The sequence below is a fragment of the Chaetodon trifascialis genome, chromosome 10 (genome assembly GCF_039877785.1).
Source record: "Chaetodon trifascialis isolate fChaTrf1 chromosome 10, fChaTrf1.hap1, whole genome shotgun sequence".
NCBI lineage: Eukaryota > Metazoa > Chordata > Actinopteri > Chaetodontiformes > Chaetodontidae > Chaetodon > Chaetodon trifascialis.
The window spans coordinates 4,711,794-4,725,207 of NC_092065.1; the positions used below are offsets into that span (position 1 = coordinate 4,711,794).

Consider the following 13,414-nt stretch of genomic DNA (forward strand, 5'->3'; position numbering starts at 1 on the left):
AGCCTTATTTACTAGTTGTTTACAGATTTAGATTGTTAATACAAAATATAATATTAGGAGTAAGATACCCAGCAGTACATAAAGTTATCCTAATTAGTTCCATCTTTATTTTTTGTGAATTAATAATAGAGATAGAATAATAGTGTAAATAGTAGTATAAATGATCCCATAACTTATTTGTTAAATACGATCCATCCAGAAACATATAACTTTGGTAATTACAGTAAGAGTAGCACGGTGAAACTTCAGGTGCCCACATACAAAAGCATAGTTCAATATAAATAAAATGTGCAATACATGTCTATAAGTGTTTGATGTTTCTGCATCAGGCTATTTAACCAAACAATGTAAAATTATGTTATTCTGGAAATTATAAGGTTCAGCATAATTAAATGTACAAATTTAGGTGATGTATGTACAGATATAGCAATCACAAGTCAAAGCAAAGCTAAATACGGCAGTTGAAAAAGCCATAAGTGGAGGGCTACTAAATTAGGAGCCCAAAGAGCCAGTTGGTTATGCTCAACACAGTCAAATGATGGAGCCAGAGTCACTACTGTGTCAAACACTTCCGGGTTTTGGGACTACAATCAGCGGGGGAAAACAGTCACGTGACCAGAGCGTCATCCGTCCCTTCCGCTCTTGCACCCATCACGAGCATTCTACAGCTAACGGCCGTGTGTCTGCGCCTTTAAGAGCCGCGAATCCCGCTGCCCTCTGCGTTAAATCTCCATCGCTGCTGTGTGAGGGGGAGAAAAACAGAAAGCCACAGCAATGTCCGCCAGCTCTGCTTTCAACGATGAGAAGGGGGGCTCGTCCAGCGTCGGGGAGCCTGAGTATGGTCACGACCCGGCGAGCGGAGGGATTTTCTCCTCCGACTACAAAAGGTACGGAGCCACCTGCCTCGGTGCCGCCTGACGCCGATGTTATTTGTCATACTGTGGGGGGTACACAGGGGCAGTTAATGGCGATGGAGGTGCACTGTGGATGTGGTCTCCTGTATGTTAAAACGCATTGAAAGTGCTTTTTAATGTCCGTAGACGGAATGCAGCATAGAAACACCCCAAAGCGAACTTTGTTTGCTCTTAAGGCCGTGATTGAAAGCGGTGTCTTTCGTGAATGTCTCGCCGTGATTTGGTCCCTAAAGCGGCGCAACGATGGCGAAACGATGGTGGAGGCCTGACCTTTGATATATGTGCGTCCACCGGTGTGTGTGTTCAGAGCAGCGGGGTTCAGGGTGTTTATATCGACATGTTTGGGAGGTGAGATGTGAAAGGCCCGTCAGAGGTGATGCCAGGCCTCAGCGCCGAGCTTTTCAGCACCACCCCTGCTGGACAGCGGCAGAGCTACACAGACACACTACTGGAGCAAGTATTCATGTACTTTAAGTACTAATACACACTGTAAAAATACTCTGTTACAAGGATAAGTCCTGCACTGAAAATGGTACTAAAGGAAAAGTATCTAAATCTAATCAGCAAAATGTAATACAAGTTAAAATACTAAATTTAATCAGCAAAATGTAATACAAGTTAAAATACTAAAAGTAAAAGTACTCAAAGCAGAAAAATGGCTCTTTTGACTGTTATCCCATTATATCATCGGATTGTTATTAATAATGCATTCATTTAAACCAGGATTCCATCGTAATTAATTGAGATGGAGCTAATTTTGAACTATTACTGCTCTTATTGTCATTGTTTTGTCCAATCAATGCTCCCAACTTCAATTAAACATATATCAATATCAATATATCAGTAATTAAAATGAAAATCCCCACATTTGAGAAGCTGGAACCATGACATGTATTTCCATGAAAAACAACCTCATCAATTATGAATAAGGTTGCAAAATATTTGTCAGTCCATTAATTGGTTAATCAGCTAATCTTTTCAGCTGTGCCTGCCTGTCGAATTTATAACAGAGTATCATAAATTAGAAACGCTATGATTTAGTAGGTACAGTATCAAGTAACTAAAGCTGTCAGGTAAAAATTGTGGAGGAAAAAGAACAAGTGGAGTAGAAATAAAAAGTGGCATGAGAAGAAAAGGCTTTACAAGTACCTGAAGTATGTACTTAAGGACAGTAAATGTGCTTAGTTACAAACCACCACTACAGAGACACATTCACTTTCTTGTTCTTGTCCCAGGTGTGTCCTTTTTAACCTTTTCAGCTGTACAGTGCAGTGGCTAGACAAGGACATTAATAGTAGCAAAAATACCAGCTTTAAATAATGATTTCTTATCATCTAAATGATTCATTATCAATTCATTGATTAATTGTTTGGTCTTTAACTGTTGTGTTGTTTAGTCTGAACAGCATGTTCTTAACTGTAGCCCAAACAATGCTGAATTTTTAGCACTATATGTTCTCAACCGTAGAACTTCCGTATTCCTACACCTGCTGTGCACTGTATTATGCTGCAGATCAGCTGTTTGGGTCAGAGATCAGCAGTCTATGGAAGAGACGACAAACATGAGGAAATCAAAATGAGCGATTATGACAGCAAAGATAAAATGTTGTTCACTGTGGAGACCAGAGGAAACCTTTATACCTTTAAACAGAGAATGAATGGACTGAGAGAGAGAGAGAGAGAGAGAGAGAGAGAGAGAGAGAGAGAGAGGAAACAGCATTTCTTGACTGGCTGTTTGGTCTGGACCAGTGTGTGGAGTGTTGTTTACAGCTGAGAACATATAGTGCCAAAGGAAAGGGCTCTCTGACGGCAAGTTAAAGCACTTGAAATATTCATAATAGAGCGTACACTTAAACTGATATTGATTATTGTAGTTGGGCCCTTTTTCAGGGAGCTAAAATACATTTTTCTGCTGACCCTGTCCACAGCAGCGCCTTGCTCAGCTTCTTTGCAGGTATTCCTGTTTGCTTCTCCAAACTGGATTCATGCCAACTGCTATGTACTGTAGGTGATACACTGACGATGGATAAGTGCATCAGTCAACCCCACTTCTAAAAAAACAAGCTACTCCTTTGACACGGCACCCTTTCATCTGAAGGGGACATTTTTCTGTGGTCTGGCCAATTGATTGGTCCAACTCTGTTCTTAACCTCAAATACATTCAATTTACTACAATAGAAGAAAAAAAACAAACAAACAGGAAGTCATTATATTTGAGAGGCAGGGAATAGCAAATGTTTGGAATTTTTTCTATATAAAAAGTTGATTAGTAGTTCTCATAACTTACTAGTAATTATAATCGGAGGTGAGCACTTGAGTGACATGGCAAATATAAAACTGATATTTAAATTATCTCACCCTGAAACCCTCATTAACATCTGTTAAACCCTTTAAAGCCTTTACATGCTCATATGTACATTTCAAGATGTATCGGTTTCTGAGGACATGACTCTAATTTACACACTGATTTGTGAGCTTTTAAAGCAACACAAGACAGCTAACAGATAGACCAGAGGCCAAATCCTCATCGTCCCAACTGCAGCAGCACTGCTGGAAAACTACTGAATTATTCATTAGAGCAGGAGGAACAGCGTCAAATATAAAGCTGCCGAACACAAACAAACTGCCTCCACCGATTTCTCATTTTGGAGGAAAGCTTGTCAGTTAAGTGTGCATGCCTCACAGCAAGAAGGTCTCTGGTTCGATCCCCAGGTCGGACGGGGCCTTTCTGTGTGAAGTTTGCATGTTCTTCCCGTGCATGCGTGGGTTCTCTCCGGGCACTCCGGCTTCCTCCCACAGACCAAAAACATGCTCATTAGGTTAATTGGTGACTCTAAAATTGTCCTTAGGTGCGAGTGTGAGCGTGAATGGTTGTCTGTCTTTGTATGTTGCCCTGCAATCGACTGGCGACCAGTTCAGGGTGTACCCCGCCTCTCGCCCGTTGACAGCTGGGACAGGCTCCAGCCCCCCCCCAAGCCCTGAAAGGGATAGTCGGTATAGAAAATGGATGGATGGATGGATGGCTTGTCAGTCAGGAGTCCTGCCACATAACAATTTGTTCCTCCTGGAATAATGTTTCTTTTCGCACACAGGAGTGTTTTCGGCCTGACCAGCTGACAGCTTGGAGTGGTTTACAGTGAGCGAGTGAGATTCAGAAAAGTGTTGATGGACATGAGGATTTGTTCCAGCACATTTGATCTAAGTCTCTATCTAGTCTGGTTATCTTCTGGCTTCTTCAGTGGACCATGAATAGTCATTTGCTGTAAATGTGACTATGCTGTTGCAGTGGAGAACTGTGATGGACAGCATGCGCTGTAGTTTGTAGAACATAGAGCTGACTTAGGTCCCTTTGAGCATCTTTTCATTGGTAGATTAGAGGTTATTTATAATTTACTCTGCAGCTAGAACATAATTTAAGATGCAAACTAAGATGTAAACTAATCATGGATAGACAGGATAAATGTGTAAATGAGTGTTTTGCTGAAAACATACTTGATTTTTGATTTTATTGCCATGGAATGACATTAGGGATGACATCTGAGACAATACTTAGGCTGAGGGTCAAAGTCACTCCAAGCCGAACCTTTTACTTGAGCAGCTTTTGTAGACAAACATTAATTGACAAACGTCCACAGTTAGGCTATTTGTAGGTGCTATGTGCTGAGATACTGATGTTTATGTTTGTGTTGGCATCAGCTGCCAGCTTGACACCTGTCACGCATGTCACGGGGGGTGTGGTTAAGGAGCAGTGATTGAGTGATTGAATGATTGGGCATTGACTCTAAATTGCCCCTAGGTGTGAGTGTGAGTGTGAATGGTTGTTCGTCTTTGCATGTTGCCCTGCAATCGGCTAGCGACCGGTTCAGGGTGTACCCCGCCTCTCGAGGGGGTGAGTTGTATTTTTTGTTGACCGCTTTATCTAACCGCAAACACCTGGCTTTGCCTTGCTTTGCCTGTTTGTTCGGTGTTGGAAATAAATACGGACACACTTGGAAAATATGGAAATGGCTTTGTCGTCTGTGTAGTGAGTCGGCAGTGCAATGCTCCCTCACTTAGCCTCTCAGTGACTCCACCTTTTGTTTGGAGTCACTATACTATTCTTCGGTGCATTTTGGTTACAGCATGGCCCTTTTTTCACAGCAGACATTTTGACTTGTCTTGTCAATGTTGCCATCATTGATCGTTTGCACCTGTGCTGTTTCTTCTGTGACACGTCAAAATGTCTTCTGTCTTCAATCATTTGGTGCTGTGTGCAAGCTTTGTCAGCATGCTATGTGGAAATGGTCAATTTTAGTAATATAGTAGTATTTTTAAGGTTTAGTACATTTATGTCATACAGCTCACTTTGTTGACAAGCAGCAGCTCATGTGTCACTGACGCATGTTTAAGGCCCTGCACACACAGGTGATTGCACTGATTCGGATTCTATCCATCGTGTTCATTGAATGCAGCAGTTTAATTCTTGCTTTTTACTTTTGGATAGTTCAGTTGTTTGATTTCACCTAAAGAATATCCCAGAACCTTTATTGTTCAGTGTGTCAGTGTGTAGCTATGCTGACTAATACTACTAAATGCATTCAAATGACTCATCAGTGACCATGTATTGTGAGTTATACACCACTGTACGCCTTTAGATGTGCCATCCTCTTCTGGATATACGGTACACTGATCTCAGCCTCATTCCTCAATGATCTGTTGTTGACAATTATCACTTTCATATCACAATGATATCTATGATTTCTCAGGGTTTCTGTAAACTTGCTTTCCTCTTTCCTCTGTGGTTTTACACCTTTTCACTGTACATATGTCTCAGTTTGGGAACATGTCTAATGGTTATTTCCAGCACTGTTGCACCATTGAACCTGGTTATGAGCCTGTGCAGATCAAACACAACCTTCACCGGCTTCAAAGACCACTGCTTCACCACCTCTCACCAGCAGAGGGAGCTCATTGTTCTCAGATGATAGATGGCGTGTGATCTGTGACCTTTGGATGTGGAGGAGCAGATTTGGCCATGAGGCCGTTTGGCAAACATTAGTCATTCATTTTAAACTACCTGTGATTAGATTCTGCCTTCATTAATTGATATAAGTGGAGGCTGGGCATTGTTGTCACGAAGGTCTGTGTTTGCAGAAGTCCACGCCTCATCAGTGAAGGTAGATCAGCCGGTTTGACTGTAAACATGACAGAGAAACCGACCTTCACTGTAGTCTCCTTGGAAACGCGGCACATGTGAAGTGTTGCATCAGTCTGTGTCAGTCTCTGTGTGTTATTACTTTGAGCAAAAAAACACCTTTCCTCTTTTAAAAGGTGTTTACTGTCTGTCAGCATGGAATGACTATTGTAAGTTTATTAGAGATGCTTCTTTCTTGACCAGGTCCTGAGATTTCATTAGGGTTTGTTTGTTTGTTGTGGGAAACACATTCAAGCCATAAAATCAAATGTCAGAGTAACATCATTCTGTATTTTACATGTGATGGTTGCCCTTGGCTGATGATTCAGTCTGATTTTTCATGGCTGATTTAGATCCTTGTTCTGTTGTGAAACATTTGATTTTTAAAGTTCTGTCAGTTGCATCAAACCATTAGTCACGTAAAAGACCATGCGTGTAGTGTGTGGCTCATCAGAAAAGTTGATTAAGTTAACACAGCATGTTTTATCTTGTTTACATACAAAAACCAAAGAAAAAAATTATGAAAGACTGAGCAAGGCTAGCTGCTCCCTCCTGTTTCCAGTCGTTATGCTAAGCTAAGCTAACCAGCTGTTGGCTGTAGATACTCTATACTCTACTCTATACTCTATAGATACTCTATAGTATCTCTGTATTTTCCAAAATGCCAAACTATTGTTGTCACTGTGAGGTTGCCAGGAAAACAGCAGAAACTGCAGGAAGTCACTGCACCCGGCCAAGATGTGGTTGAGCACATAATGCCCAAAACTGCATGCATTGTTAGGATTTTATTGGGATTAAACAAACAAGATGAAACTGTTAATCAGTGAGCTTCACAGCTGTTGTTTGGCAGATTTAGCTTCCTTTTAAACAGAGCCACACGGCTGCTCTGACGGCACATTATTCCGAAACCTCATAAGTCTGAAAAATGTTGAAAAACATACCCAATGTCCCTCTGATTGGCTGCTGTTTGTTCCTTGGATGGTTAGGGTTAGAAACAAATGAGCCAATCAGAGGCAGAGTAGGGGCGGGTTTTTGGTGAATACAGGTGGGAAAAACAGTGTAATAATGGGCTATCAAAACAATGGCATGGCACCCTGTTTCTTGCATTTATGCTTAGCCAATTTAACCATCTACAGGATGAAGCCTTTAAATCAGCACAGAGACATAAAAGTCAGTCTGCTCATCTGTTTCTCACCATGAAAGCATATAAATGCATTTTACAAAGTGACAAACTATTCCTTAGAAAAAAGACGTGTCAGGACCATTGGAAATAACACAATAAAGCTAAGAGGCTTATTTTGGTCCCAGCCGGGGATGAATATGAATTATCCAGACTTACATACATGCCAGATTTTATTATTTCATGACAGAATTCATATATTTTTTTTTGAGATGCCCCGTTACTGTAAGCCTCCTTCATTTAGAGAATATGATACTGCTGCGCCGCGCCCAGAATCAGACATAAAAGTTTTGACAAGGAGAGGAGAAAATCTAAAAAAGGCTTTAAAATAACAGTCGGCAGCTGAAGTCTTCTGCAGGCAGAATGATAAGAGATTTGCAGAACTTCTTAGGAGGCTTTAAAAATGACTGTGGTGCTTTTCTTTTTTGGGCCGATTACTTAGACGAGATTTCGTTTTTAAAAACGTGTTTTTCCTCAATTGAGAAGTCAGAGATTGTAGTTTGTGAAACCATCAAAAATACTACAGGAAGGTAGTATTTTTTTATATCCAACATTGCATCATTTTTTAAACCCTCAAACTAGTATTGTCACAATGAGTGTAAGTCACTGTAAATGCTGCTGCACTGGGGGGGGATTTCTTGGTGACATCACAGGTTAAAAATCTTATTAGTCTTTAGCAAAATTTTAACAAATCCTGACTGAGCTGTCACAGATCACAGGCAGAGCATATGTGAATTGCGCTTCAAGGCAGTTATTTTCGTTGAAGCCAAAAAGAAATGAGTGGGAGAGAGAGAGCTGTCCTCATCACGACACTGCCAAGAAAGCTGAGTCATGTAAGATGAGGGGGAAAAAAGGCACCTCACAGGATGTTAAAAATGAATAAGACAGGGAAATTTTTAAACATAATGAGCAAGAGGAGTGAGTAATATTTCAAAGCGTCTGTTGAGCATCAGAGAAGGTCTGTAGCCTTGTGGGAGCTCAGACGATGGCAGATAAAGAAAGCTGTGATGGAGTGAGGGTGAGCATGAATGAGGGAAGCGAGATTTCCAGCCGTTAACGTGAAGAGGCGGAGCAAAGACGACAAGCACGGAGGGGTTGGGGTGGGGGGGGGGCAGTGATAACGTGGCAAAAGATGGGAGAGGCTGTGTCATTGTTAGAGAGCTCAGATATGTGGACATATTGGATCCACATGGGGAGGCAGAGGGAGGCTGGTGCAGCAGCAGGAACCACATGAGCAGCGGGAGGAGTCGCGAGAGGAGAGACAAATAAAACTCCACGCCCCTCTCTGCCGAGCATCCATTTACAGCAGCTGATGTCTGCTGCTTCGTTGGATGCATACAGACTCAGCAGTAACAGAAGAAAAAAAAAAACTACGGTGCACTGGAGCTATTGTGGATTGGATTACAGCACCCGGGCAGCAAAGTGTATCAATCTCGCCACCGTGGGGAAGTCTTTCTGCAGGCACTGGAGCATTTCTGAAGAGGTTTGTCGCATCATTCGTGCAGGAAATGTTCCTTAACCTTGGAGGGAAGGAGTATTTAAAAGGCAGAATTCAGCTAACGGTGCTGGTTGCTGCGTGAAAACTACCTGAGGAGGATCTGGAGAATTTCAGACCTCATCTGGCCAATTAGCACAGAGGAGTAAGAAAACTGCCTTCCCACGTTGTCTACCTGGGATTCTACAGGTTGCTCTCAAGCTTTTGGTTCAGACCAAGTTTCAAACATGACTACCATGCAGAAGCTGCTGCAGTTGCCGGTGAACGCTGTGAACATTGTGAAGACGGTGCAGAGTCAGGTCCAGGGCCAGGAGGAAGATAAGAGCCCCGTGCTGACTCCTGATAGTGGGCAGCAGGCCTGGTACAGCGCCCTGCAGCCCGATGAGCTGCGCCACCTCCGATCTGGAGGAGGTGGTGGTGGTGGTAGCGGTGGTGGCGGTGACCAGGACGAACGAGGACCACCGGAGGAAGGTGGTGGAGGTGGCGGCAGTTTCCAAACTCAACCTTTGCGGTAGGATAATCCAGGAGGATCCAGACATGTGCAACCAGTTTTGTTAAAGGGCATTTAGCTGCTTCCTTTGCAGAGCAGATTACAGATTACAGTGCAAGTGGAAGTTTAGCAGATAAGTCTTAATGGTCGTTGTTGGGCTTTTCTCCATTGTTTCACCTCTTCAGGGTCATCAAACTATTAGAATAAAACATTGTTCTGTAGTTGGACTGCTCTTGACTTACAGACCTATGCAGCAAATGATGATGATGGGTTGGTGAGGAGATCGTGCTTCACTTTAAAGTGTTGAGACCACCAGCATAAAACCACATCATCCACAGACAAAAAGTCTATAGAGTACAGTATATACAGTATACAGACTTAAGTATATACAATGTAAAGACCTTAGGGCTGCAACTAATTTCTTACTTATGAACTACTTGTTATATGTGACTAGCAGTTTGCTCTATAACATGTCAGAAAAACTGAAATTGCACTGAAATCGAAGGGTCCAAGGTCACATGTTGAAATGCCTTTTGTCCAACCAACAGTCCAAAAACCAAAGACATTCATTTTACAATGATACAAAACAGACAAAATCTTCACATTAGACAAGCTGGAACCAAGAAATGCTTAGCAAATCACTCAAACGATTAATTGATTAGCAAAATACTTGAAGATTTCTCATCATTTCTAATTATGTAAGTAACTAATTGCTTCAGCTCTAATCAACGAGGAAACATCGTTCTTCAGTTGAACTGCTCAGAATTCAGATGCAACATGCAAAATGGACTTTAAAGCAGACATTGCTTCATTTTTTTTTCAGTGGAAAAATAGGATGTGAGCTACTGGTGAAAGAGCTCTGACGAAGCCTTGAGAAGCTGTAAGAGTGATGATAAAAGATGATAAAAAATGATTGGAGGGAAGATAGAAAGCAGGTTACCTACACGTAGAAATACTGTATATTTAGCTTTGTTACAAAGATCCATAGCTTTTCTGCTCAGCTCTGCCCATAAGACAAATATATGTGCATACTGTTTTATGAATCAGACCTATGATACCATGCAAAGGCCACAGGAGCTGCTGGACTCTTTCATTAATTGGAATGCAAACCATTACGATGAACATCAACAGTGGTGCTGCTTGGAAACACATTTGCTTGCAGAGAGATATAATTACATTATTAGACTTTTGTACCTATAAACTGCATTATTATTCTTCTTTCACCGGATGAGAGCCTTACTGAAGCACATTTCTGGTTGCTTTAAGCAGGCATATTTTACATCTGTCACCAAGAAAAAAACAAGAAACTTTCAAAGTCTCTGCTGAAAGAGTCGGCTTATGTAAAACAGCCTCAGCAGCTGCTTATAAATGCACACTGCAACTCTTCAGTCCTCTTTCCTCTGATTCATGCAAATACATTTTCATATCTACTCCTTTAATGTTATTGCAGCCTTGCTCTGTTCTTGGTCACCAAAGTGACATTGCATCTGAAGTTATACCACTGAACAGTGGGCCTACTTCCATGGAGACTTTCCAGCTAGAGAGTCCTGCTGATCTCTTGGCTTTGGTGCCAGGTAACCTGACCGCCGATGTGCTCTGTTGGACCACAGCGGGTTAAATAATTCAGAGCTGTTTGTAAATTCAGCTGTTGTTCAGCAGGACGGGACAAAATCCAGAGAAATGAGAGAACCGGTGTTGGTGTAGAATTACTGTTTGCCCTTTGGGCATGAGCTGAAGTATAGACCCAGTCAGAGGGTCTTTTTTCCTGTTGGTGCTCAAAATGAGGCTTTATTTCTAAGATAATTCACTGAGGTGGCATTTATAGTTTGTTAAAATACATCACAGCTGAGCAGATAGACTGTGAAGAAAACAGGGCCGCCACCTTTTTGTTCCTAAAACTGATTTGGAGTGTTTTACTGAAGGAAGAGTTTTAGTATAAGATTGAAGTATATAACAGTGAAGAAGATGTTTTTCTTCCTTAAGCTTGTATAAGTCTGTTTTCTTCCCCATCTTTTCCTTAAATTGGAACGGCATTGCAGTGTTTTTGAGCAGCCATATGTGCCACTACTGCTAACACCGACTAACGAGGCACGTGTAGCTGGTCTGTGGTTGCAAATTGCTGATTTTTGCTTTGACGGGTTTAATGTTTGGCCACCGCCACAGCAAATGTAATCAGGGTTTTCAGGTCCAGTTTAAATTAGATGTTCAAAAGGCCTGTTTGTCATCAAACCAGCCACACAAATCCTTGTCACATTATTAATTAGTGAGGCCAATCGAAGTGGTAAATAGACCAAAGCTGTGCAGATGCAGTGTTTGGTTGGCAAGCTTCTCTATCATTACACTTTGGCAGGTCAGAACACTGGAAGTGCTGGTACATTTTGAAACGTACCTGGCCTGTAAATATTGATTCAGTCATTTTCTGCTTCCCTGAATGCCTTTTGATAATATCCAGAGAAATGATGCGAGCTCTTTGCATTCAGATGTACGTTGCAGATGTGGGGAAGGAGAGTGAGAGCATATTCAGAACAAGGTCAGAACAGCATCACGCTGCAGTGGTTCAACGAGGCCGTGCAAGATGAGAAGTCTGCCTCTTTACATCAGATTCAAGCCAAACTGTGATGCCTTCACCTGATGGTGATTTACTGAAGATTTTTACTGCAGTGTTGTCTGTCAGTCATTCTGCCTCTTTGGTCCAGACTGAAACTGATTAACAGTATCAGAGGGATTGTCATGAGAATTGGTTCAGACATTCATGGTGCCCAGAGGATGAGCCTGAATGACTTGGTGACCCTCTGACTTTTCCTCTTGGGTCACATTTTGTTGACATTTTTGGTTTTGTGTGAAATATTTAAACCGTTATTTGACTTACCGTCGTGAAATTTGGTTCAGACATTCATGTCTCCCCTCAGGATGAACTGCAACAACTTCGGCAAACATTTTCATTGAGCAGCATTTTCACTTTAGTTTTGATTTGTGACCAAGTAATCTACTAATGACCTTCTCAGCCTGAAGTGTACTTTGTGTTTAGTGCTCATTAGCAAATGTTAGCATGTTAAAATAAGATTGTGAGCATAGCAAACATTGCTTGCTGAACATTAGCGTGTTTTAGCATTTAGCTCAAAGCACTGCTGTGCTGACTGTATATGCAGGCTGTCACATGGCTGTAGGCTACTGTATCAGTATTACATTATCTACATTTGTCCAGTTATTCCAAGGAATAAGAAACAAACACAATCAAATAAGAAATCCGCCATAGAAATATAAGATTACCACTAGCTGCTTGTGAAGGTGTTAGACTTTTCTCTAAATATTTTGTTTTTATTTGTCCTTTTAAGAGACAATAACACTTCAGCTTTAGAAGTTAACATCAAAGGCGGTGGATGGAGAAATGTTCAGACTGCAATAAAGTGACTAGCTGATAGAAATGTTCATATTTCAGGAGTCTTGGCCAGAGGCCGTGACCTATCATCACGATTTCGCGGGGAGAAATGAACCAGTGGGACGATCATTTTCTGCTGGAAATCAGCATTAGTGTTACTCATCCTCCTGTCTGGGCTTTCGGTGCTTTAGGCAATTTATCTTTGCATTTTCTCAGAGTTTATTTCTTAATTTGTTTTGGGACACAGCCACATATTTGTAACCAAGAAACCAGCTTCAGTCCACAGCTCACGTCCAAAAATACCCCGCGTTTTGTAGATACTGTCAGGTTTTAATGTGGTACTCTTTGATGAATTTAGGTTTTGAAGTGTGTGACAGTGTGTGAACCGTATTATTCATGCAATGAAATTGTTAACACTTTGATGCTTGATGCAGGCCAGGGCAGAAATCTTTCTTAGCGCACATGAACGTCCTCGCTTGCTCGCTCGCTCACGCTCACGCTCACACACACACACACACACACACACACACACACACACACACACACACACACACACACACACATGCATGTCAAAGTGGAGGCAGAGTCGTGATAAATCAGCTGTGTTCTGCAGCGGCCACCTCCTCACACACTGCAAGGCCTCCATTCACTGCTGTCACACAACCACAACAGATGAAATATATAGTATACTGCAACAGTCTCCCACTCATACAGAGGAGAGATGCAAAACTTGTGACCACAGTCAGATTAAATATTTTGCAAAGTCATTTGTTGTGTTGGTTTC

At 41.7% G+C, this 13,414-nt stretch overlaps 1 protein-coding gene across 13 annotated transcripts in view; it reads left to right on the top strand.

Annotated features, from left to right (window-relative positions):
• Window positions 1–609: 609 nt before the first annotated feature.
• Window positions 610–13,414, top strand: part of LOC139337873 (AP-3 complex subunit beta-2) — a 42,245-nt gene continuing 29,440 nt past the window's right edge. For 6 of the 13 annotated variants that reach the window (XM_070972689.1, XM_070972692.1, XM_070972691.1 and 3 more), the window contains exon 1: window positions 610–887. In XM_070972689.1, the coding sequence (XP_070828790.1) occupies window positions 775–887 (113 nt within the window). In that variant the 5' untranslated portion in view covers window positions 610–774. Of the gene's footprint in view, window positions 888–8,354; window positions 9,273–13,414 lie in introns of those variants that run through there. The other 7 variants (XM_070972682.1, XM_070972684.1, XM_070972683.1 and 4 more) reach the window with 3 other exon arrangements.